The 24854-nt window shown below is 33.2% G+C and overlaps 1 protein-coding gene across 4 annotated transcripts in view; it reads left to right on the top strand.

Moving 5' to 3' along the window:
- LOC143240056 (uncharacterized) overlaps positions 1–23690 on the top strand; it is a 65088-nt gene extending 41398 nt beyond the window's left edge. For all 4 annotated transcript variants that reach the window (XM_076481882.1, XM_076481883.1, XM_076481880.1 and 1 more), the window contains exons 5-7: positions 10231–10388; positions 14917–15029; positions 17693–23690. In XM_076481882.1, the coding sequence (XP_076337997.1) occupies positions 10231–10388; positions 14917–15029; positions 17693–17867 (446 nt within the window). In that variant the 3' untranslated portion in view covers positions 17868–23690. The remainder of the gene's footprint in view (positions 1–10230; positions 10389–14916; positions 15030–17692) is intronic.
- The last annotated feature ends 1164 nt before the right edge of the window (positions 23691–24854 follow it).

Genomic DNA, 24854 nt, shown 5'->3' with positions numbered 1-24854 from the left:
GAATCAAAACAAAAGCTTTTCTTTGCTTCCTTAACAATGCTTTGTTCAGATATGTTTTTCTTACAAATTAAGATAATTGTTTTCACTTATTAGTTTTACACTTTTATTTTTTATTTCATGATATTTTTTTCCTGTTATTTTCTTGATTATGAAAATGCAAGATACTGAATTTCAGTAATTTCAGCTACAGCTTTGATTTGGTCTTACATTTCATTTTTTCTTTTAATCAGATTTAGGAAATGTGTTCCCGTGTTTGTGATGAGGTGTCATTGACAGTATGGTTTCCTATTGTTTTAACCCAATGTAGAGTTTTTGTTAAGTGCCCATCAATTTCAACAGTCATATAGGCCCGTGGACAAATCAATCCAACTTTTACAAATACAAACATGCACTAACCCCCACTAAAACAAAACAAAAGAAACACGAGGTTTCATAGACTGTTTAAATTACAAATTTGTATTTCCACAGTTCTGGAATTCCTTTAGGTTCTTTCACTTTTCAACTGGTGTCATTTATTACTGTAATGGTGATTAGAGGCACTCTGACAGTTAGTGTTGTTACCATCATTGTTTTTACCATTTTCACCAAGTGATTGATAACATTCTGATCTAGAATCCAGGAATCTTGACTTCCTGCATCTGTTAATGCAGCTGAGCCTGCTCCATCTCTAGATGAGTTTAACTCAGTGCGTGTGTGTATAGGGCAATCCACTTGATTTGCCCCATATTAGAGAAGTGATGTGTTATTATTATTCCAAATTTACAATAACTGTATACACAAACTTTTATGAATATTTAATAAACATTACATTTATGTTGTACACACACAAAAAACAGAATTTTCATAAAGTATTTCTTTTACATATTGTTAATTTATTGAGTCTATAACTGTAACTAGTGTGTTTGCAAGGTTACATTTTTTTCATCTACGGTTTTTATTTCATTTGCTTAATCTCTAGAACCACCTAAATTAATATCAGAAGTTTTCAGTAAAACTTGATGTATTGTCAGTTATTTTCTCTACCTTAACACTAACTGTATTGAAATCATCACCTATAATGAAAGTTGAAAAATGTAAACCAATTAAAAAATACCTTGTATTTTTGCTGGAATAACTTTACGTTGTAACAGATAACTGTAATTATTTATTTTCAGTGTTTTCAGCAGCCTCTTAACCTTTCACAGCTGCTTTCATTTAATTTTATTTTATTTGTCTTTTGACCATGTCTAACTACCCCAAATAGTAATAAGTCGCACAGTAAGAATGCAGAGCATTTTCGATGAATAAAAGTTTAGGTCACATCAGATGACTTAAGTTCCTCGTGTATTATTGCATATGAAAAAAAAGTATATGTTTTTTATCTAATGTATTAAATTTTTACTTCTTACATTTTAGTTACTTTTAAAAAAACATCAGTAAATCAAAAAGTATACATAAAAATAAATTGGCACTTTAAGATTGAAAATTTTTGCTCTTGGAAGCTGGGTTTCATGAACCCTAAATTTTTCTATAAGTTGGTTGTTGTTAAAGAATTCATATAGCTTTTAAATATATTTTTTAAAACACAATCAAAAATTCAAACAGTGAAACAAAATAACCCCAAGAAATTGTAATTTATCTGGCTTTGTAACTGACCAATGAAAAGTTTTAAAAAATTCTTTTATTACTGGGACAGAGACTTTAATCTTTACTGAATAAACTCTCTTTGTCAAACAGTACATTTTACCAAAATAAATTAACATAAAACACAGTAATCATGCACTTTACAAAATGGCCTTTCTATTGGTTATAAATGTATCATTTACAAGTAAATGTGAGTACATAAGTAATTTTAAAAGCATGAAAAGTTTGGAAAGGCTTTAATAATGACTGTATCATATTTACTGGTATATCAGAAAGTAATGAAGGTGATATGTTCCTGTCATAAAGTCAGGCTTTTCAGTATATGTATAGTTGATATTTCTGATTGACTGACATTCTGAAATCCACATTAGGGAAGAAAGAAAATCTAAAATACAGAATTGAGAATTCATTTAAATATTTCAATTTTAAATTAAATTGAAATTATATAACATTAAAATTTAAATTATAAATTAAATTTTTATTCCAAGTTTCTTGATAATAATGAGTATGTTTATTAAATTTTGAGTGTAATTCTGCAAAAGGTTGTGACATGCACACTGGTAACGTTGTTTCAATGCATACTTGTACTTCTTGTTCATTCTTTCTGATGGGAATCATGTCAATCCCACCTTCATTTATTATGCTTGGATTATGCAGGTGTGTCTTTTGTTTACTCTTTCTTCCAGTTGTTCTCTGTTGAATTTCAGTCATGATACATGAACCTTCATTGTCTTGAGTCTCTTGGTTCATTAGGAGAATTTCGTATTCTTCCTCCTCTTTTTTTGTTCTTTATTCCTGACTTTCTGTAAACTTGTTTTCATTACTAACTAACCTTTTTTTGATATCTTCCCACATGTTACCTTCTTTTAGATGCTTTACATCATAGTCCTGTCAGCTGTATTGAAAAACCTACCCATACCAGTTTTTACACCCTGTCATTGATTTTCTTATTTTATTGTGTCCTAGTTAACTTAGTTTCTTTATTTCTTGGGTGTAATTTATTTGTATACCTTAATTTCTGATATTTGCTTCCCATTTCCTCTCAGAAACATCTGTGTTGCATTCTTTCTTCTTGATAAAGTCATTTTTTGTAATTTTGGTTTTTGCCTTTTTGGATCAGTTTCTCACCTCCACAGTGTTGTGAGATCAATTTTCATATTTTTCTGGTTTACATGTCACTGTTTAATATCTCTCAGGGACATTTATGCTGCACCCTTTCTTCATGATAAGGACTTGGGATGTTTCTTCTACTTTGGAATCTTAAGCTGATGTATCTCCACTTGCAAAGATGGAATTATGGTGCCTACCGTGTCCTCATTCCCACATTTACATCACCACGTCTGCCTGCCACCATGAAGGCAGGTTATCTTAATTGCAGAGTACAGCCATACATTCCAAACCCTCTCCAATGTTTCCAGTGCCATTGGTTTGGTCACTCAAAGACGTCATGTTGTGGTTCCTTGGCATGTGCTCGTTGCAGTGGTAAGGACCATGATACCTCTGAGTGTGAAACGGACCATCATTGCATCAATTGCAATGGCTCTCACCCGTTCTACTTTCGTTCTTGCCCTAAATGGTTGGAATAAAAAGAGGTGCAACATTTGAAAACAATTCTTAAAATTACCTGTCCTGAGGCTTGAAAATTGCTGTTCACCACCTCATCTCAGATGTATGCTGCTGCATTTCATTTCCTAACTACTGTGGGAGTACAGACAGATCTCTCTGTGCCTCCTAAGGAATTGTTCTCCAAACAAATGAAAAGTCTTTTGACCTCCATGGTTGAAAAAGTTGATGAATTAACTTCAACACCTATCTCTGTCCCTTGTATTCATTACACCAAACCCCAAGATCCACATCCTTTGGTTTCAGGTACAGGCATTTCCTCAGATACATCATCTTCTCTCACCCCAAGATGCAAAACAATCATTTGTTCACCTCCTCAGTCTCTGGAATCCCCTTCCAACAACAATCGATGCAGGGCAGGATCCATGGAGGTTGATAGATCTCCCTCGAATAAGGACAGTAAGGGGAAAAAAAAATGTGGTCGTAAACAGAAGGGTTCTACACTCAATTTGCTTACATGTAAATAAAAATGACCATCCCAATACAATGGAACTGTCGAGGTTTATGCTGTAATCTGGATGACATCAAAACACTGATTGCTTCTTACCATCCTTACAGGAAACATTTCTGAAATCTGCTGATACAGCTACCTTTCGGCAGTTTTCTTTATATACGGAAATGACAGGCTGTGTGACGGACGAGTGCATGGAGGGGTGGCACTGTTGGTTGATAAGCATGTGCCCCCCTGTCTTTGCCACTCAATACACCCTTGGAGGCTGTAGCCATCCATGTTTCCTTGGGTCATACCATCACTGTTTGTTCTCTTTACCTGTCATCACCTGGAGAGGCCTATGATCAATCAGGCCTTGATGCTGTCTCCCTTTTCTTCTTGGGGACTTTAATGGACATCATCCCCTCTGGGGAAGTGCTGATTTTAATAGGAGGTGTCGCTTTGTAGAGTGTATACTATTTGATCACAACCTTTCTCTTTTCAATACTGGTTATTCTACTTATTTCTATGCACCTAGTCATTCCTTTACTGTTATTGATCTCTCAATTTGTTCCCCTTCATTATTTTCCCATTTTGTCATGGAGGGTTGACAATATTCTATGAGTCAGTGATCATTTTTGTATTAGCTTGAGAGAGACAAGTCGTGGTTGATGCCACCTGACTTGCATGCCTCGGTGGAAGCTGAATCAGGCAAATTGGCCCTCTTTCACTGCTCTCGCACAACTTGATCCTGCCATTGTCTGTAAGTCATCAATAGATGACTGTGTGGCAGCAGTAACTGACTGTATTATACAAGCAGCTGCCCAATGTATTCCTAAAACCTTGACATGTTTTCCACTATATCCTCATCCGTGGTGGAATCCTGCCTGCCACATGGCACAGAAGGTTCAAAAAACAAGCCTGGTATACTTTCTGTAGATATCCCACACTCTCGAACTCAATGGGTAAGACGTCAGAGCCAGAAGGAATCTTGGATTAATTTCACAACCAGCATATCTTCTACCACCAGTTCCAAAGTCACATGGGATAAGAATCGAAAGGTCAGTGGGCAATATAACCCTGTCCTCTCTCGATCTTGCTCTCTGATGGCCAGGAAGTAGCTGATACCCGGAGCATTGCCGATACTCTAGGTGAAAGCTTTTGCTTGGTATCTAGCACTTCTGCTTCTTCCTCCACCTTCTTAGCCATCAAGCATCGGGCAGAGCAATCATCTCTTTCCTTTCGAGCTGATTGTGTCTATGACTATAATTGTTACTTTACATTGGTCGAACTCAAAATGGCTCTTCATCGGTCTGGCAGTACATTGGTTGTACCTGATGATACACACTATGAGATGCTGTGCCATCTATTTCCTGCTTCTCTTGCTATTCTTCTGATTGTTGTTAACCGGATCTGGCAGGAGAATATTTTTCCTGATGCCTGCTGCCAGGCTATTGTCCGACCTTTCTTTCAGCCTGGGAAGGATCCCAAGATTCCTTAAAACTACCATCCACTTGCTTTGACAAGCTGTCTCTGTAAGACCTTAGAGAGGATGGTTAATGCTTTTCTTGTTTGGTTCCTCTAATCAAACAACCTCGTCTTGCCCACCCAATGTGGATTCAGATGACAGCGGTCCACCATGGACCACCTGATTCGACTTGAAATGCCAATCAGAGAAGCCTTTCTCAAATGGCAACATCTTGTATCAATATTCTTTGACATTGAGAAGGCTTCTAATACAACATGGAGGTATGGCGTTTTGCAAGACCTCCATGTATATGGGTTATGTGGCCATTTGCACATTTTGTTAAAAATTTTTTAATGGACAGGAGATTCCGAGTTTGTGTGGGTTCGATACTTTCCTGTTCTTTTCTACAGGAATTTGGAGTCCCTCAGAGCTGTGTTCTGAGTGTCACACTTTTCAATATAAAAATTAATGCCATCACTGAACAACTTCTCACTATTGCAAACAGGCTCTATGCCAATGACTTTTACATCTCTTGTCAGTCGTCAAACATGTGGTATAATGAGCAACAGCTACAGACTGTCCTCAATTGTTTACTGAAGTGGACCACAGCAAATGGCTTTACCTTCTCTCTCTCTAAAATTGTTTGCATGCACTTTTGCCGCAAACATGGTATTCATCCTGATCCTGAACTCTGTGTTGGTGAAGTTGTGCTGCCTGTAGTCCCTGAGACTAAGTTCTGGGGCTTATCTTTGACTGTAAGCTGACCTTTATACCACACATCAAGCAGCAATGGGTCAAATGTAAAAGAGCACTCTTCCACCATTTTGGGAGCAGATTGACGTTCTATGCTAAAGATATATCGTGCTCTTATTCAATTGAAACTCGACTGTGGATCACTGGTCTATGGCTCTGCCAGACCATCGGCCTTAAAGATGCTAGATCCTATTCATCATCAAAGACTTTGGCTCTGCACTGGGGCTTTCTGCACTTTCCCAGTTCAGAGCTTATACATAGAGTCTCATGAACTTTCTTTGCACCTCTGCCGCTTGCAACTATCTTTACTATATGCTTCGAAACTTCGTTCCTTACCAAAGCATCCCACCTGGGGTTGTCTTTTCCTTCCTTGGTGGGCCATGCTTTTTCAGACCAGACGGTCTGCCATTGCTCCTTTTGGCCTTCGTATCCAGGTGCAGTTGGGTGAATTGGGTCTGTTCTTGGATAACATTGCTGTATCCACTGATCAGTCCATCCCACCATGGCTTCTTACAGTCCCCAGTTGTGACCTGTCTTTAAGTCATCTGCAAAAAGTAAACACTCCTGATTGGAAATATCATCTGCTATTTGCTGAACATCTTTCAAACCATCCTTCCATTCCTATTTATACAGATGGTTCAAAATCAGGTGACTGTGTGGGCTCTGCCATGGTTTGTTGTGGTTTAGTGTTTGCACGCAGATTCTTTTCTACAGCTTCTGTGTTCACTGCTGAACTATATGCCATTTCTCTTGCCCTGGATCACATAGAAGCTAAGCAGTCATCAAACTGCACTATTTATACTGACTCGCTTAGTTCTCTACTGGCCCTGGAATTGCTTCACGTTGGTTCACACCCTGTTTTTGCTGATATTCAAAACTGACTGACCCATTTATCTTTAACATCTACTTCTATCCAGTTTTTCTGGATACTAGGCCACGTTGGTATTCGTGGGAATGAGCTCGCCGACACTGCAGCTCAGTCTATCTGCTCTGGCACTGTCACTGCTGTTCTTGTCTCATACATGGACTATGGTCCTGTATTCAAGGCTCACCTCTGTGCCAGCTGGCAGTCGTCTTGGAGTGAGCAACATGAAAACAAGCTTTTCCAAATAAAATCCTATATTGAGCTTTGGCCGTCTTGCTTCCATAAGAATCAGAAAGAGGAAGTTGTTCTGACTGGACTACACATTGGTCACAGTTTTTTTAACTCATCCTTTTCTTTTATCTGGAACTGGTGCACCAGTGTGTAGTTTGTGTAACACACAGATCACAATAAGCCACACTTTACTTTCTTGTCATTGTTATTACTCTCAGTGATTTTAAGTATGTTCTGTTCCAAGATTTGTCCATAACATTAGACAGTGTTATTGGTGATGGTTACACTGTCTACCTTGGTAATGTTTTTAGTTTTTTAAAGGCCAGTAATCTTTCTAATGCCATTTAAGTTTTTTAATTTATACATTACACCTTTCTAATGTGGCTCACTTTTAAAAATCACAGTTCATCTAGTTCAATTTGAAATTAGAAATTGGCTGTAACTTTAAATAACTTGAAACCAGGAATGGAAAGGCAAACTTCAGGTGACTAACGCTGCTGTTTGAACTATACTTTAGTCATCGTGGGGAGTTGTTATTATAATTTTGCTCCACATCTTTTAAAACCCTTTTTATTACTTTCCTTTTTGAAAATGGCCATAATGTCAAATAATTTGGAACCAGGACTGGAAAAGCCAACTTCAGGTGACTGATGGTGGTTTTTGTACTTACGTGTTGGTCTTCCTTGCGAGTTATGATTATTACAGTTAAGCTACAGAAAGTCCTTTACAACTTGAATTACTGTAGTTTTTAACTTTACATTGTAGACTAGATATAAACATTGATTTTATGCTATTTATGTTTTTTTTTTACACTTTGTTCTGTTTTACCTTAATTTCCTTATATAAATTTTACTAAATTTACTTTTAACTTTTTACTGGATGTTTGGCAGATAGCCTTGCTGCTTTCTGCCATAAAATACTAAATCAAACAACCAACCAACCCTTTCATTGGACTATGGTAGATCAGTGGAGTATGTCAAAAGGTTCACTTGCTTCTTGTTCCATTTCTTCCATCTCTGCCTTTTTCAGTGGTTCAGTCAATCTAACAACCTTGGGCAATGTTCTTCTTCCACCTTGCCTGAACTTGCGTCTTTTCACAGACACCTTTCTATCTGGACTTGTTGTGGTTCTTGGTACTTACACTATTTCCAGTGTTTAGTAGTTCAGTGATCCTGTCACCAAGTCTGTCACATCTGTATGGACATATTGTTATGATTCATTTAGGAAACTTCACTGTCAGTTTTTCACACCAGTTTAACCAGTTGGTACATGTTCTTGAGATCTCTGTTTTCTCATTGTAGAGCATATTTCCTGGGCTTTGTGATAATTGCATTCAATTGTCATCTTGTTATGCCTGGAACATTGTAGTAGCTGATCAGTAGCAATCTTGCCTGGACCAGATCCTTCCAACAGAGAAGTTCTAATATAATCTGGTATTTCAATGGATTTGTTCCCACTTTGGGAATATTTTTATTTATTTCTTGTCAGTTTTCTTCAACATCAGTCTTTCACTTACTTCATTCCAGTTCCAGACTCTTCAGCCCTATTAGTAGATGTACTGATTCAGGATTGGTACAACTTATTTTTGTATTTTTTTTCCTATTTGCTTTATCCCAGGGTGCTATCTTTAATATGAAGAACTGTGCAATAAGAACATCATTAGCCAGCCTCTTATGATTTCTCTTCCTTTGCCTATTGGCAATCCAGGAGTCACTGTCTCTTCCATCTTGGAAGTCTCTCTTATGTTAGCCTCAAATATTCATTTTTCACCACAAGATGTCGTACTTTTATGCAAGACAGGCAGGATTTTCTGAGTAACCTGTCTTCTTGCTCATTCTTGTCAACCATCCACCTTTGTAATTTATTGACACAAGTTAATTAGTTATCCATGGTGATTCATCTGCCATTATCTTCCTTCAGGTTGTTTGATTCTTTTATTTCACTTTCCTTTTTATTTAATTTTTTAAGAGCAATCTATTAATTTTTGTGATTGCTGCCTACAGAATGGCTTTGTTGATAAAATTGTATTTTTTCTCTGGCTATTCTCTTTCAGGTTCTTACAGTCCTCTTCATGGCCTTTCTAATTACTCATTCAGTTCCTCTTTCAGATTAAAACCTCCATTTAGTTCTTGGGGTCATCACAAGTTCAGTGTTCAAACCTTTGGCTACCTGTTCTGTGTATATCTGTTGTGACATATTCTCCTTGCTTGTGTGAGACATTACTGTGATATTTTTCCCTTAAATGCTATGTTCTGTGTTTTTCATACAGATGAGTATTTTATTTTGAGACTGATTAATTTTTACCAAGACTTGAGAATGCCAAGTAGAGTAATCTGATGTTTTCTCCATGTATCTTGCTTCATCCACATTAATGAACTGCTTTGTATAGCTGATCTGCCTTGTTTATTGTTATGCCCTCAACCATCTAAGTGTAGATTTCAATATTTTTCAAGTTACTTCTCATTACATTTGCTAGGTAACTCTTACGTTGCATATAACTGTGTTTAATCTTTACAAAATCTTACCTTTGAACTTCTTAAAGGTTGTTGCTGTTTGGAAGTGGTCAGAGAATGCCATCTGGTGGCTGATTATTCCTCATTGGGTATCCTTCCTATCCATGTGTGTACATCTTTGTGTGACATTAGAGATATTGAAAATGGAATAACTGTTAATACCATATGACTTAGCCCTAACCACAATAAGCATTATCTTTTTTCTCCATTTTGTTTTAAGTTATTTAATTATTTCTTTGTGTTTGATGTTCTCATTGCACTGTCCTCATGTTGTTGCCAACATTTGGGGACTCCTTGAGTCTTTCTCTGTTCCTCCATGGAAGTCAACCTAGAGTGTCAATTGCAATAACACTGTAAACCACAGGGCTACATCTTAATATTATAGTGTCTGTAAGACTTTGGTTGGCTTGTATACATCTTACAGTTTATATATATATATATATATATAAAGAAGAGCCACTTGCTGAAGAGCAGTCTTAAAACTTTGAAAGTACTATCAACCAACCATGTATATATATGTAGACACATATACACAAGCATACAAATACACTAAATTGTTTGAACAAATGCAAGTTATTCTGAAAAATTGGTAAAAAGAAATTAAATAGTAGTCCTTACTTAATGCTTTGTTTGCTACTCATATAGAAACAAAATGTTTTTGTCACAAATTTTGTAACAGCTTCACACTTTATTGCTCTCTTTTTTTTTTCCATTTTTTTTTCAGAAGAAAATCCAGATTCTCCTCCTCTTCCTCCTCAGCCTCGGACTTTTAACATAGGAGACTTAGTATGGGGTCATATAAGAGGTTTCCCATCTTGGCCAGGAAAGCTTGTTCAAAAAGAAGAAGTCAGAGGAAGTAACATTCAGCATGAAGAAGGAAAGGTAAGGAAAGTAAATAAATGTTTTACAAAAGGGTTTATCTGGTTATTTCTCAAATGCAACATTATTGAATAAATTGACAAAGTAAGATTATTCTTTGCATGTGTAGGTTACTCATTAAAAATAAGAGCAATAGAAAGTGGCTTTTGTAGTTTTAAAAAAAAAGCAGTCTACATAATTCACTATCCTGTTAGTGTTTTTCTGGTTACTGAATTTAATATGTCAGTTTTCTTATTATGTTATTTAACAAACCTGTACTTTTGCTTTGGGTGTGTCTTTGTGCTGTTCATGGCATTATTGAATCTGTTACATTGTGGCTGTTAATAAAATCTATTTTTTTAAGGTGATAAAAGGTACAAGTTTCAAGTCATTCCTTAAGTAATGTCCAATTTTAGGGTTCAGAAAAAGAGAAAGGATTTCAAATGCTTTTAATGTTATTTAATCAATAATGTATGTTCTATTATTGTTAATTACTTTCTGCCAACAATTCACAAGCCACTTCTATAAAATTCTTGGGGTTTGGAAGAAAAGAATGCAGAGAGGGATAGTTTTGACATCATCATGTGTTCCAAGCTCTTTTTCCATCAAGATAGTTCTGCAATATTTAGAATAGATAATAATCAGATGGGGCAAGGTCTGAAGAATGAAAGGGATGTTGAAGTGTTTCCCAGTCTAGCTCTTCAATCTTTGCAGAAGTGATCCTTGCTGTGTGGGGCCATGCATTATCCTGGTGTAACACAACACCTTTATGATTGAACAAAGCAGGCCTCTTTTCTTTCAGTGCAACATTCAGTAGTTCTAACTGTTGGGAACAGAAGTCTGATGTAATCATTACATTGAGTAGTAGCAACTCAAAGTGGATCACACCAACAAAATCCCACCACATGCTTAACAAGATTTTCCTAAGTTGGAAAATCCATTTTGGGCTGTGCTTTAGCCAGTTTACCTGCACTGAGCCATTGTCTGCAGCACTTCACATTTTTATAATATATTCATTTTTCATCTCCAGTCATTAACCTGTCCAAAAAAGGTGAGTTATGTTCATCAGAGTGCAAATATCGAATCTTGCTGTGAGGATGGCTTCTGTCAAATCATGGTGGTCCCATTTTCCAAGTTTTGACACCTTTTCAAGCTGTTGCAAATGACAGGTTGCTTTTTATTATACAGTAGTGATATTTGTTACTTGATGAAATATTCTAAAGTGGAATTATTTTGTTTTTACCTAGTTATAGAACTTATTACTTCTTTAAAAAACATTTTATTTGTTTCTGCCAACATATTTGTGATTGGTTATTGACTGTGGATCGTGAATTCTGTATTGCCACCTCGAAAGTTATATGTTCTGTCATCACATTAACATGGACTTTTGGTTATGTTCTGCCAGCATGTTAACATGGACTCTTGGTTATGTTCTGCCAGCACGTTAACATGGACACTTGGTTATGTTCTATCAGCACGTTAACACAAACTTGTTTTGTTCTATCAGCACATTAACACGAACTCGTTTTGTTCTATCAGCATGTTGACATGGACTCCTGATTGTGTTCTGTCAACGCATTTACACGGACTCTTAATTACGTTTTGTTAAGACATTAACATGGCTCCCAGTCATGGTACTCTATGGGAAAAGTTTTGGCTTTATTTCTTCATGAGATTGATAATCCAGTAAACTGGCCTTCGTCAAGTCTCTTCTAGAGTTTGGGGATCCACCCACTGAGATACAGGCTACAGACTTTAGAAAGATAAAGCTTTTATTGGTTTGGTGTTTGAATAATTTTATTTTTTGATATTATTATGTGTTCTTAATTGGGTTCCATAACATAAGTTTCATTAGATTGGTTAATACTCGTAGTCAAGTTCTTGTTAGCAGTTAGTATTAGTTGTATCTTTTCTCCTATACCAATCAGTTAGGTATTTTTATTTTAGTGTATTTTATCTTATTGATATATCAATGGTTCATTAAACTATATTTTTTTTTCTCACATTCATCTTCTCTCATCCATATTGTTACTTCTCACTTCTGTAATTTTATACAATCCTTCATATTTCATGTTTGTATTATTTATATTTTATCCTTCTTTCTATTCATTCTGTTTGTTTGTGTGGAATTCTTGAGATGGAGTCCACATATACTTCTTCCAGTGCTGTATATATTTATTGTTAGGTTAAGTTTTTTTGGTGCTTAGTGTTATTCTTTGTTATGTACTGTTTGATTAGGCTTCACAAGTGTTTGTTATTTTTGGTTTGATTGCAGTTCTACTTTCCAGTTAATTGCTAATTAGATTGAATATCTCTTTATCTTGTAGACATGATATCTCGTGATTTGATAGATTAATTTTTTAAAGGTTGCATGTCAAAGGTTGAGGTTAAAAGGTCACTAATACACAGATATTCTCCAACCTTATGGACATGATATTTCAATATTGGATGAATGAATATTAGTCAAACTTATACACAAGGTACTACATACAAAGTTTTAGGTCTGATGAATTTTTGAAGTTCATGAATCAAAGGTCAGTCCAATTGGAAGGACTTAAACAAGCAGCATATCATTAATTTTCACATCGGTGTCTCCTAAATGCAGTTTGTACTTAACTCTGGTCATTTTTGTTAAAGATGCAGACTGTTTCTCATTCTGTTGGGTCTTTATATTAGCTTTTCAGTTTTTTGTTTTTGTATAAATTGAACAAGCATTATGAGGAGCATATTAGTATAATTAGGGTTTCTAATGCTCAGTTTCCTCTGTAAGCATGTTTTTTATTTTTTTATTCATTCATCTATTGTTTGTCTTTTTCAGAAACTGTTTCTCTTTCTCTTTATGCCTGAGAAAACCCATTCTTCTTGGGATTGTCACTTTTTTCTTACTTTGAAATTCCTTCAGTCTCTTTCTCTTTGATATTTGGATTAACTTTTTTGTCATCTTTTATTGTTTTCTGAGAACAAGTTTTGGATATTTTGTATTTTCAAATGAGTGGTTTGTTCCTTCTTAGAAAGAAACCTTAAAGTAAAGGTGCTTACTTGTAACTTTCTTGGATCAAAGTTGTTATTTACAGTCCATCTCTTTGGTAGATTATCTGGTGCTAGTTGAAAATCTGCCTACCTAAGTAGTTAGAGCTTTGTTAGTTCATGGAGTACCCTTTGATTTATACTGGGATACTATGCTGTAAGAACTAATTCTCCAGAAGCTGGTTTGCTTACCAACTTTTGAGACAAATTGGCAATGTGTGTGTTATATTTTCATTTGTTTTAGTTTAGATTGTATTGCCTGATGGTATTACCAAACCATTTGTTAATATATAAATGTCCATCCTCTGAAATATACTTTGGCATTGAAAATATAAAATTAACAAGTGTTAGTTAAATAATGGACTTATTTATTTCCAATAATATTAAAACAAGAAAGTGAATGATGTATATTAAGTTATAACACTGTTATGTAGTATTTTATAAGACAGATACTGTTTGTGAATTGCCTCATGAGAGGAGGAGAACTAGTTATACTTTGGGAATTCCATTTTGGTAGTATAATGTATTACAGAGTTTTATAAAGGTGTTGAATAGGTATTCAGACTTAAATGTTTTGTATGATACACATACACTAGTGGTAATAACCCTATGTATTATTTGTTGAATATTGGGAAATCTGTAGATGTGATTTGTTGACAAGTACAGTGGAAAGGATGGCAATTTACTGTTTTAGAAAGAACACAAATGCAGAGGATGACGTATTGAAAGCTTTTCATCTTATTTTTTAATATTAGGTGTTGCAGGTCTTCTATAGTCACTCCACTATTCATAAACACACACAAACAACCAGTCACAACATTCTCCACAATCCATCAATGCACTATAAAAAACCTGCAGCACCTCACTGACACTGACCTGAAGATGGAAGACTTTCCCGATGTTGTCTTGTACACTTGTGTTTTTCAACAACAGACATTTGCATCCATTCCAGTGTGCTCATTGGGAATATTCTACCTAAACAATTTATTGTTTTCTCTAATTTATATCAGAAATATTTTTTTCAGTTGTAGTTTAATGGTATTGAATGCAAACTGATTTTCAAAGTGTCTTTGTACAGAAACTCCAAAATTTGGTAGATACTCTTATTAGTTAACTCTGAAATTTTCTGTATCAAACATTACACTTAATATTCTAAAATGAAAGAGCATTTGAAATTTTACCAAATAGTGTTACATACATTTCTTGAACATCAAAGGATATTGATGATGATACTGAATGAAAATTTTGTGATCCGTTTTTTCTAAGTCATGTTTCATGAAATTCAACAGTCAAACAAACAATCAGAGACATTAAATCAGGAAAATTGTTTGAATTTAACACGCTACACTGATAGCTGTTGTAATGGTCATTATTTTATAAAGAAACTGATTTTATACTCTTAAACTGTGACATACTTTTCAATTTTTATATGCATATTTATAAAAAATATAGTTTTAGTAGTAGATAGGTTTATACATGTTAATATAATTACTCTATTCTAAACTAACCTATTTAATCTGTAAAGGTTTGGGTAAAATGGTTTGGAGATCACACATTCACTCAAGTAGAGCCTGAAAAGTTGAAGACTCTGTCAGAAGGACTTGAAGCACATCACAGGGCCAGGAAAAAGTACAGAAGGTTAGTAGAAGTTATTTGCAGTTGGTTGAAATGTTTTAATAAATGTTGTGCTTTAACACATTTTGAGATAGGCTCTTTGGATACAAAAACAATAATAAAAATGAAATGTATATACTAAATATTTGGTTCCTGTTTTAAATGAGTTAAAATTTTAGTAATAAATAGTGGCTTAATCCAGTTATTTAAATACCATAAAAAGATCCATTTACTATTTTTATTGTAATGGTTTTCTAGTAGTAAAATCTTAAATTTAGCTTGTATGCATAAGATTTGTTTCACTTTATTAGAAAATGTACTTCTCATAATAAAAAAAAATTTTAGTAAGTAGAATGGGCCAGGTTAAACCTAGTGATTAGCATGACAAGCTGTGGTATGCTGCTGAACACACCACACTTTCACCTGTGGAGGCATTGTAATTCTGGCAGTCAGTCCAACTAAATGGTTAAGTATAGATGGTAAGTACTGCTCAGTGGTCATGAATTATAAGTTATGGATGACCTTAACTGAGTTTTGAGGTCTCTTACCTGGCCATTTTGTAATATCAGGTATTACTGAGGTTAAATATACTGAATAACTGGAACTAACTGAATAGATGTATTAAGAACAGCTTTTGCCAGGCTCTTAGGTTTTCAAAATCCTCAACTACCCCATAGTAATTGGTTAATGCAATCTGAAAACTGTGTATTCTATAATTATTGTTTTATTTTCTGGCTTGCTCCTTTTCATCAGAGTAACCAGTTAGGACCTTCTAACTGGATGTTCAAAGGGTATCAAGCTATGGAGTGTTTGATCTATTTATTTCTCCAAGTGCATCAAAATGAGAGAGTCAAATTAGAGAAGTTGTACAAGAGTAATCTTTATTATCAAATAACAACAAAAATACAATCACAAATAAAAGAGTAATGCTGGAGCAAGTGTATCTGTTGTGGAATGAAAGCTTAGTGACCGGTTAATCTCATTAATCAAATGTATTTGTTCCCATAGGTAAACTGCAACTGAGTTAAATATAAAATAAGAATAAACCCTGAGTTAAACTTTAAAAATATAAAATGTTAAGATCTTAGCAAACAAAATGAACATTAAGTATTTCAAGAAGCTTTAATAAAAAAGTCACTTTTTATCAAATCTAAGTCTACTTCAGGTTTTGACTAAAGACAAAACCTGGCTAGATCTGCTAACAGGTTAGAGCTTGACCATTAATGCTATGGAAAACAATAACAACTTAATCCAGGTTTACACACAACATTTTATGCATGTAGCTTCCATTTACTCATGTTAAAAGCTGGAACTAGGGAAACCTTGGGCCATTATCCAGTTAGCTGACAGAAAAGACAGCTTTTTCTCTCATGGACATCACCTGCTGTCTTTCTTTTTAATTATCTTTTAGTTGGTAAGATCCTGGACAGAACTGGTAAGAACCAAAATAAAGGTGCATTAATTTGAAACACATTCCATATACAATCTTAAAGTAAGTGCAGGAATATGAAAAGCTTACATATGAAGTACAGCAATGTAAACAGATAGTAGTACCCTTTACCACATTATCTGCTGCTACTTTGAGCCTGTAACAAGTTCTGTTAGGCAAGGTTTCTTGTTATAACTTCTTATATTTAAATTTGTCAAGTAAATGATTACTAAAGTAAACAATGGATATGCTTTTGTAGATTAGAGGCACATAAAGTGTTGAAATTCTCAGAGAATGTGATTATAAGAAAGTAATGTTTACAAATATGTGTAGTGTACAAATGATAACATTTACAAATAATGATGTGGTATTTGTATGATGCATGTGTACACATTAATATGATTTAGATTATGAGTTGTGAGCATGTGGCATGTCAGAGAAGTTATAAATACATCTGGCTATAACTGTAACCATGTTAGTGTTTTTCGTGTGTTGTTTTGACAGACAAATGTACAATAGTGAGTAGCATAACAACTTTCTACTCATTTTCTTGTGTTGATCTGTCTATCAAGAACCCATAAACCTTTTGTTCCTGTATTTCCTGGAAGCAGATTCATTTGCTGGTCAACATTCAATTAAAATCATTGATTTCTGTCTATTTTAGTAATTTATATTAATGACTATGTAATGTAAATGTGAACATCTGTTGATTTATTTTGTTTATTGTGTGTTTCTATGCATGTCTATTTTCACTGTGTTCAAAACTTAAATCACTTAATTTAATTGGCTGTGATGTCACAGTTGCTTCTCTTTTGTAAAATTTTCACAAACACATAAGTATAATTCTTTCAGAAGTTCCCACTCATAAACTGTGATAGAATCTGGTTTCAAATCATTCATAAGAATATGAGTATTATGGAAACTTAAGAAACTGTATTCAGTTTGTTAGATTTGTGGCTAGAAGAAAGTTTATTGAAAGAACTAAGCAGCAACCAAAAAGTTAGGTTTTCAACTGTTATTACCTACATTTCTCTATAAGTATGTGATGTCAAAGTATATTATGTCTTTTACAACAATAATTGTTCTAGTATTTTATTTCTTTTGAAGGACAGTTGTTTTTGACATTTTTAAAGGGGTATACAGCTCAAGGTTTTTTAAATAACGTTTGTCAACCTTTATAAAAACAAAATTGAGATGATGTGTTACTTGCTTTAAAGTTGCATATTTTTTAACTGAAGTGTTTTTATTTATTGCTTAGGGGACGAAAAATGAACTCGAATTTGGAAAATGCCATTCAAGAAGCAATGCTAGAACTAGATAGACCAACATCTGCTTCAGGAGGTGGTTCTGCAAGTAGTGTTCATCAAAACATGACTGTGCCCTGTTCAAAAACAGGAAGATCGCGGGGACCTAAACATAGAAGGACAAAATAATATATAAGTATATAACATACAAATATATATATACTACTACTACTACTACTTGTTCAGTGCTTCTGTTTGTTAAATTGTCCCAAGTAACTGTTGATACTATATTTTGTGCCTCATTTTTACTGAGGACTCTTCGTGGAAAAAAAAAACAACAACAAACAAAAAGCAAAAAAAAAAACCTATCTCTCTCAAAAAGCACACTTCTCAGTTATGCATTTGGGAGTTATGTTCAGTTGAATATATTTTAAATAACTGTTGGTGTAAACCCTGTAGTTTATACACGTGTGTAACTCCATGTGTACAAAAGACCTTTTTGTTTTCTTTCTTCCTTTCCTTTTTTTTCATCCTGTAATGTGTGGACTATACATGTACACTACAGACTTTATCTGAATTTATTGTTGAATTGTATGGATAATCCAAATTTGTCTTAAGAAGACTAGGATTGGTGCAGAAGCAGTTGGAGGAAATCCTCTGGAATGATTTTTGTGAGCCGCCCATTAATGTAGGTAAAGAAAGAATGGATGTATCTGTACCACAGCTGCTTTTTGTATAGGTGTAAACAGAAAATGTTAATAGGTAATGTAAGCACTAATTTGTTTTATAATGTTTTTGGTGGGATAACTATCCACACAAAATTATAAGTTAATAGCCTATATTTCAGATTTGCTGTTGCAGTTTTGTTGTTGTGTGTGGACAAGCATTGTGCACCATAGTTTTTAGAAATCACCATAAAATTTTAAAGAAATTGTGCCTCCTGTGTCATTTTTTACATGAGGTCACAAATAAAAAATATCTTATTTAGAGCAGCACAAACAGATTTTGTTTTTATTAACTTGTCATGATTGACTGATATTTTTGAGGTCATTTGTTTGCATATATCTAGCCCTCAAGAATGGTCTTTGCTAAAAATACAAAAAAAGAAAACATTATCATAAACATTCAACTTTTTTTTTGTGACCCAAATTTGGCTATTTGTGTACTGTTTATAATTAAAAGTATGCTTCTCCTCAAGAACAGTAGGTTATTTTAATGTTTTTTATGGTGAATTTTATTTTTTATCAGAAGCATCTTAACTAGGAGATAAAACATTTGGAAATAGTCAAACACATTGATATCAAAGATTAGAAAAATTAATCAAATATATACTTTAAAAACGTTTTTGTCAGAAAAAACAAACTTGCTAATCCTTTTTATTAGTTGTATAGGATTCTTAAGAAATAATTACTGAATAACCCAGTTTAATTACATTGTTATAGTGAAGGTTTAATCTCATTCAATCATATGCATCAGTTTCAGTACTTTATAGACAGTGTTCACTTTATTTAGCCAAGTATGTTTGCGAGAATTACTAGCAAAATTGATACATTTAATATCATTTATTCATTAGGAATGATATCAATAAAGTACAGTCTCTCAAAATAAGATAAGAACCGACAAATAACTTTTACATCATGTGAAAGAATAACAGTACTTGACATTTTCCTGGAGCTGCTATTTCTAGATGTGAAATACTGTCTAATTGATTTTTCTATACTGATAAAAAGCAGTATTTTATTGTGTAGAAGTTTTATTTTTCATGTTTTGAGTATTTAATCTTGCTGTTTTAAGACAACACACCAGCATAACAGGAAAAATCTCCCCCCCCCCCTCTTTTTATTAGAAACTTGTAAATTTACAGTATGGTTTGTGAGTATTGGGGTGAATGTCAAAATTATATTTGTTCAGATTTTTATTTTAAAATAACAAACACTAAAATCTGATTTCTTAATATGATTATAATCTTTTTTTTGTGAAATTATTTTCATGATTATTGTCTAATTAATACATTTTTTACTGATGTAATTTTTTTAATTTTATAAAACATTCTTAAAGAAATGGTAGATTTGAGTTAATCAGGTAATTTATTGATTTAAATGAATACATAAAATGACTTGAAATATTAAATTAAAGTAATGGAGGCTTTTTTTTTTTTTGCACGAAATGTAATTAGATTTTCTTAATTATTTAAGACCCATTCTTTAACTTTATATGTTGCATACTTATCTAATGAAGCTAAATTTGGTTTTAAGACCCAGTTATCCAATTAAAGATACGTACAGCTATGTGCACAGAGGGGGGAGGGGATCAGATCTTTGGCACCTTGATATTTATAATATCTTTTTACAACAGATTTAAATTGCAATTAAATAACATAAAGTAGATCAAGATATTTAAAAAAAAACTTAAAATCCATTAGACAACCACGTTGACCAGTAAAGATTTAACTCTTTAAGAATAATTTCTATATTACTATGATGTTTTGTCACATTTGATGCTCTAAAATGAATCCTGTTTTACAGGCTTTAATATTAGGAAATAACAGTATACAGAGCTAAGATATGACATTCCTAACTGAAACATTTAAGAACTGTAAACAAACAAACAAGTTTAAATATTTACACTTAAATGTAAGGCTAAAGGAGTTCGTTTTTTCAAGTAATAATATGAGATCAATGTAATTACCTTCACACAAAGTACTGTTTATTGAAAGGTGTGTAGATGTGTGGTAAATTTACAACTCACTTCTTTTGCAGTAAGATAACTAAACTGAACAAATGCATTACAAAGGTAGCAGGAAGACAAATATAAACTTGTAGCTGTCAGTTTCTTACAAGAGCAGGTATATGTAGGTTGCTTATTTTGTTTAGAAGTACTTATTAATTATATGTGTCGCTCTATGGTTAGTGTATCTGAGTTTTTGTGGTTTGTGTCCCCATTACAGCAAAAAAAGAAGACATTTTGCAACCTGAACTTTTGGTTTGTGGGTGTATTATAAGAGTGATGGCTAAATACCTCTATTCATTCTAACAAGAGTAGTACAAAAGTTTGTAGTGGGTGGTGTTAACTAGCTGCTTTTCCTCTAGTCTGTCACTTCAAAATTAGAGATGCTATTGCAGGTAACCCTTCTCTAGTTTTACAAGAGACTCTAAACTAACAAACAGATGAATTGTAACATGAGAATGGATTTTTATAATTGTTGGCAGTCAGTCATTGTAGCTTATCTCTTTCTCTCCATCTCAGATATATATACACAAAATGCTTGAGGACTCTTGTTTCTCAAGTAATTAATGTACAGTTTTCTTGCCCTAGAACAGAAGTGTTAGTTTAGTTTTCATACTGTAAAAAACACAAATGCATATTGCACAGTTTGCTATCCAGCCACTGTAGTTAATATTAAATTTATAAAACCATTGTAAAAGCATTTATACAATAATGTCTGAATTGCAATACTATTCTTTAAAATTTTTAACCCCTGAAGAAATTAGACTGGTTGGAGACAGTAAAAAATTAAAATTTGTGTCAAACTAAAATATTAACAGGAATGTTACTAAGTTTACATTTAGATTATTTTATTTGGCTTTTATATTGAAAAAGTCAATATTTTTCATGTTTTTAATGTGATATAATGGTCTATTTTGAACACAAACATCTGACAAGTATTTGAACAACTGAAATCTTAAAACTTAATGAGATGGTTAAATTAATGTTTTATCATGCTTAATGCACTGATAACATTAAAACAACATATATATATTAATGTTGTCAGTTCAAGTTGTCAACTTGTTAACAACCTGGACCAATAGCACGCTTGCACATGCACGCGCGCACACACACACACACTGAAGTATTATATATATCCGTTTGAAATTTTTTTTAAGGATACGTTATAATTATTAAATGTACTTCTTCCAGAATTTGGGAAACATTTGTTAGTTATAACCAGACATAGATTGAATATATTCTCAGAAAGTGATACTACCACAGAAGAATTCAGGAACAAACAGATTATTTCTTAATTACTGGACATTTCTTTTTGTCAATGGTACTTAAAAACTGACTCTTAATCATCAGTATGAATCACTTTCATTGCTTTTTGGTTTATTTCACCATTTCTGAAGCTTACATGTTAGAACACTGCACATTTGGTTCATTTAAACCTTAAATCACTGATGTTTTTCTTGCTGATGTAAGCTGCTACGTCAACTGAAGATCACAATTAAATAATGATGTATTGTAAAATATATAAGTTCATCCTGATCTGTAAATAAAAGTTTGAAAAATTCAAAAGTGTGGACTTTAGGAACTGAAGCTGTAATGGTATATCTTTACTTATTTTTAATGCTTAACTATTATACCTCACCACAAAGGTATGCTTATCTTTTTATATATAATTTCTGAAAATCTCTACTTTTATCACATTGTTTCAATAATTGATTTAGGTACCTGTCTTTCATATTTGAGAAACTGTATAAACCAGTATAACATGTCATATCAGATCACGTGTAATGATTATCCTTAATTGTAAAGTCTTTCGAATAGGACAGCTACTCTGTCATTGTTTATACATTAACTGAAACTACACAGTTCCAGTAATAATGTTTTTGGTTTCAATGATGGTTATCTCCTTAGGACCTAGCCAACAACATTTAAGAACTGTTATATTTCATGTATGCAGTGAAATTTAGTATTGATTAGTTTTACTTATAATATTTGATTCAGTTACTTACGTATCATGCCTCACCAGAAAGATATGTTCATTTATATATAATTTCTGAAAATTTCTACTTTTTTCATATTGTTTCAATAATTCATTAGGTTCCTATCTTTCATATTTGGGAAATTACATAGACCAGTATAACATGTCATATCAGATCATGTGTGTAATGGTTATTCTTAATTGTAAAGTTCAAAGTTTTTTGAATAGGACAGCTACTCTGTCATTGTTCATACATTATCTAAAATTACGCAGTTCTAGTAGTAATGTTTCTGGTTTCAGTGATGGTCATCTCCTTATGACGTAGCTAACAACATTTAAGAACTGTTATATTTCATGTATCAGCAGTGAAATTTAGTATTAAGTAGTTTTACCTATAATATTTGATTCAGTTAATGTCTTATTTGAGATTTTTTTTCAATTTAATGTAAAGAAATGAAAATGAATATCATTACTGCACTTTCCACTTTGCTAGTGAAGATCTTGAAAAAAATAAAACTATTGACACGTTTTTAATTAGTAAAGGTATTAATTAATTTTACTGTGACAAATGACTAATTAACTTATGGCCTTTTTTTTATTATTTTTCCAAGAACCAGACTTGATATCTGAAACTCCTGTGAGGTTTTCACAAGTAAGAAAGAGCTGTATATCTCTGAAGAAAAATACAATTTGAATTAACATAAATTAGTTGTCTTGATTTGTAATTTTTACTGTAAAGATATCCAGTTAAATTCCTGCATAAAATTCCACCTTTTTTGTGTATAGACCCAAATAATAATTTTATATAACAAACTTATTTAGAAAAAACAAAAAGTGCAAAACTTCCACAAGTACACTTTGGACTGAGTGCAAGTTACAGAAAGCAATCCATGTATGAATTATAAAATAATACTGCTTAAACCTGCTGGTGATTATATTATTGTGAAACTTAAATGTATATAGTGTTTTTGCATGATATGGAATAAATGTTTATAGTTTTAATTGTAGGTTAGGTAGGCAAAGCAAGAGAGATGTTTTTGTGTGAATGTTCAGGCTGGTGATCTTATTATGATGTGTAAGGGGGTGGTTCATTTATTTTGTATATCCAGTCGATAGTGAATTGGCTGGTTTTGTGTATGTAAATAAGCACGGATTTTGTTTTTTAGACTAATCATTTTGAAATAATAAGAGTACTCTTATTTATATATTATAACCACTTGATGGCAAGCTTGAGTTTTAATATAAACTTTTTATCAATCTGTCTTGTGTAATATATTTTAAAAGAGAGTCAATAAATCAGTTTATGCAAATGGCGGTATGATACTTCACATGATTTTCAAGACTAGTCAAATATGGAGGGTTGCTTATTACATTATATTACAATAATTATGAATCCTCACCACATCTTTATAGGCAGTACTGTCATGTCTGCTTGTATTCTTTTTGACAACCATGTTTCTTGACAGTGATCCTACATCATAGTTTTTTTTTTTTCTGGTATTGGAAAAGGTTTTTTTGCAAGAGGGTCATGTCCAAAGCACGCCAGTCTTCTCTGTTTGCTTATATTAATTAATATAGTTACAAGGACAACAGATTCCCAGCATTTTTTCAGCAGTCTGATCACACAGAAATCCATAAGAGCTGCATCTAGCAACTTAATAGATGTCCTCATGTTGAATATCATGAATGCCCTGTTATTTTCTAGCTGCTTGAGGTATGCAACTGTTGGATGGAAGGTATGAACTTGCAGACTTTTGGCCTCATTTTTAGATGGAGATCATCCTCCATTATGTTGCATGTGCTGCCTGAGGTAATGTGGATAGCTTTTGACACTGAACTTTAGTGTTCATGCATTCTAACCTGTTTCAAGACGTCACACACTATTTACTATTTCTGTGATAAAAGTCGGTGCAGCTCTTTTTCTGGATAAACATGGTACCCCAAATTGATCCATATTTCTTTGTTTTCTAATGTCATTAAATAAAGATATATCCCCGTCTTGGAAATTGACTTCTCAAACTGAACACATTTTTTGTGATCTGAGATTACAGAAATTTTAAGTGAGAAAGAGCGATTACATACCCTTCCAAAGTGATAAGTGTTGGGTAGCTTCATGTCACCTATGAAAAGTCATACAATGTCAAAATGTAGTTCTGGAACATGCTGTTTTACTGCAACTTTATATCAGTAGTGATCGTTATACGAGTTGCTAGTTTTCACAGTAAGTATTATTTCTTGACTCATTACAATATATATAGATATTCTGATGAAGGCATTACAAAATACAGTGCTTTAAAAGTTTGTATATTTCATGTTCTTTTTTATATTTATGTTAGTGTGGTAGTTTGAAAACATAGACAAGAACCACACTGTGGTATAGATAGTTATGGCTTTCATCATTGCAATGAATCCAGACTTATTTTAAGTTATACTGTGTGTTTTAAACATTTGATTTACTTTAATTAATTAAAAGC

The sequence above is a fragment of the Tachypleus tridentatus genome, chromosome 13, assembly GCF_004210375.1.
Source record: "Tachypleus tridentatus isolate NWPU-2018 chromosome 13, ASM421037v1, whole genome shotgun sequence".
NCBI classification, from domain to species: Eukaryota; Metazoa; Arthropoda; class Merostomata; order Xiphosura; family Limulidae; genus Tachypleus; species Tachypleus tridentatus.
Note: the sequence above shows the minus strand (reverse complement) of the source record. Positions and strands in the feature narration are given on the sequence as shown.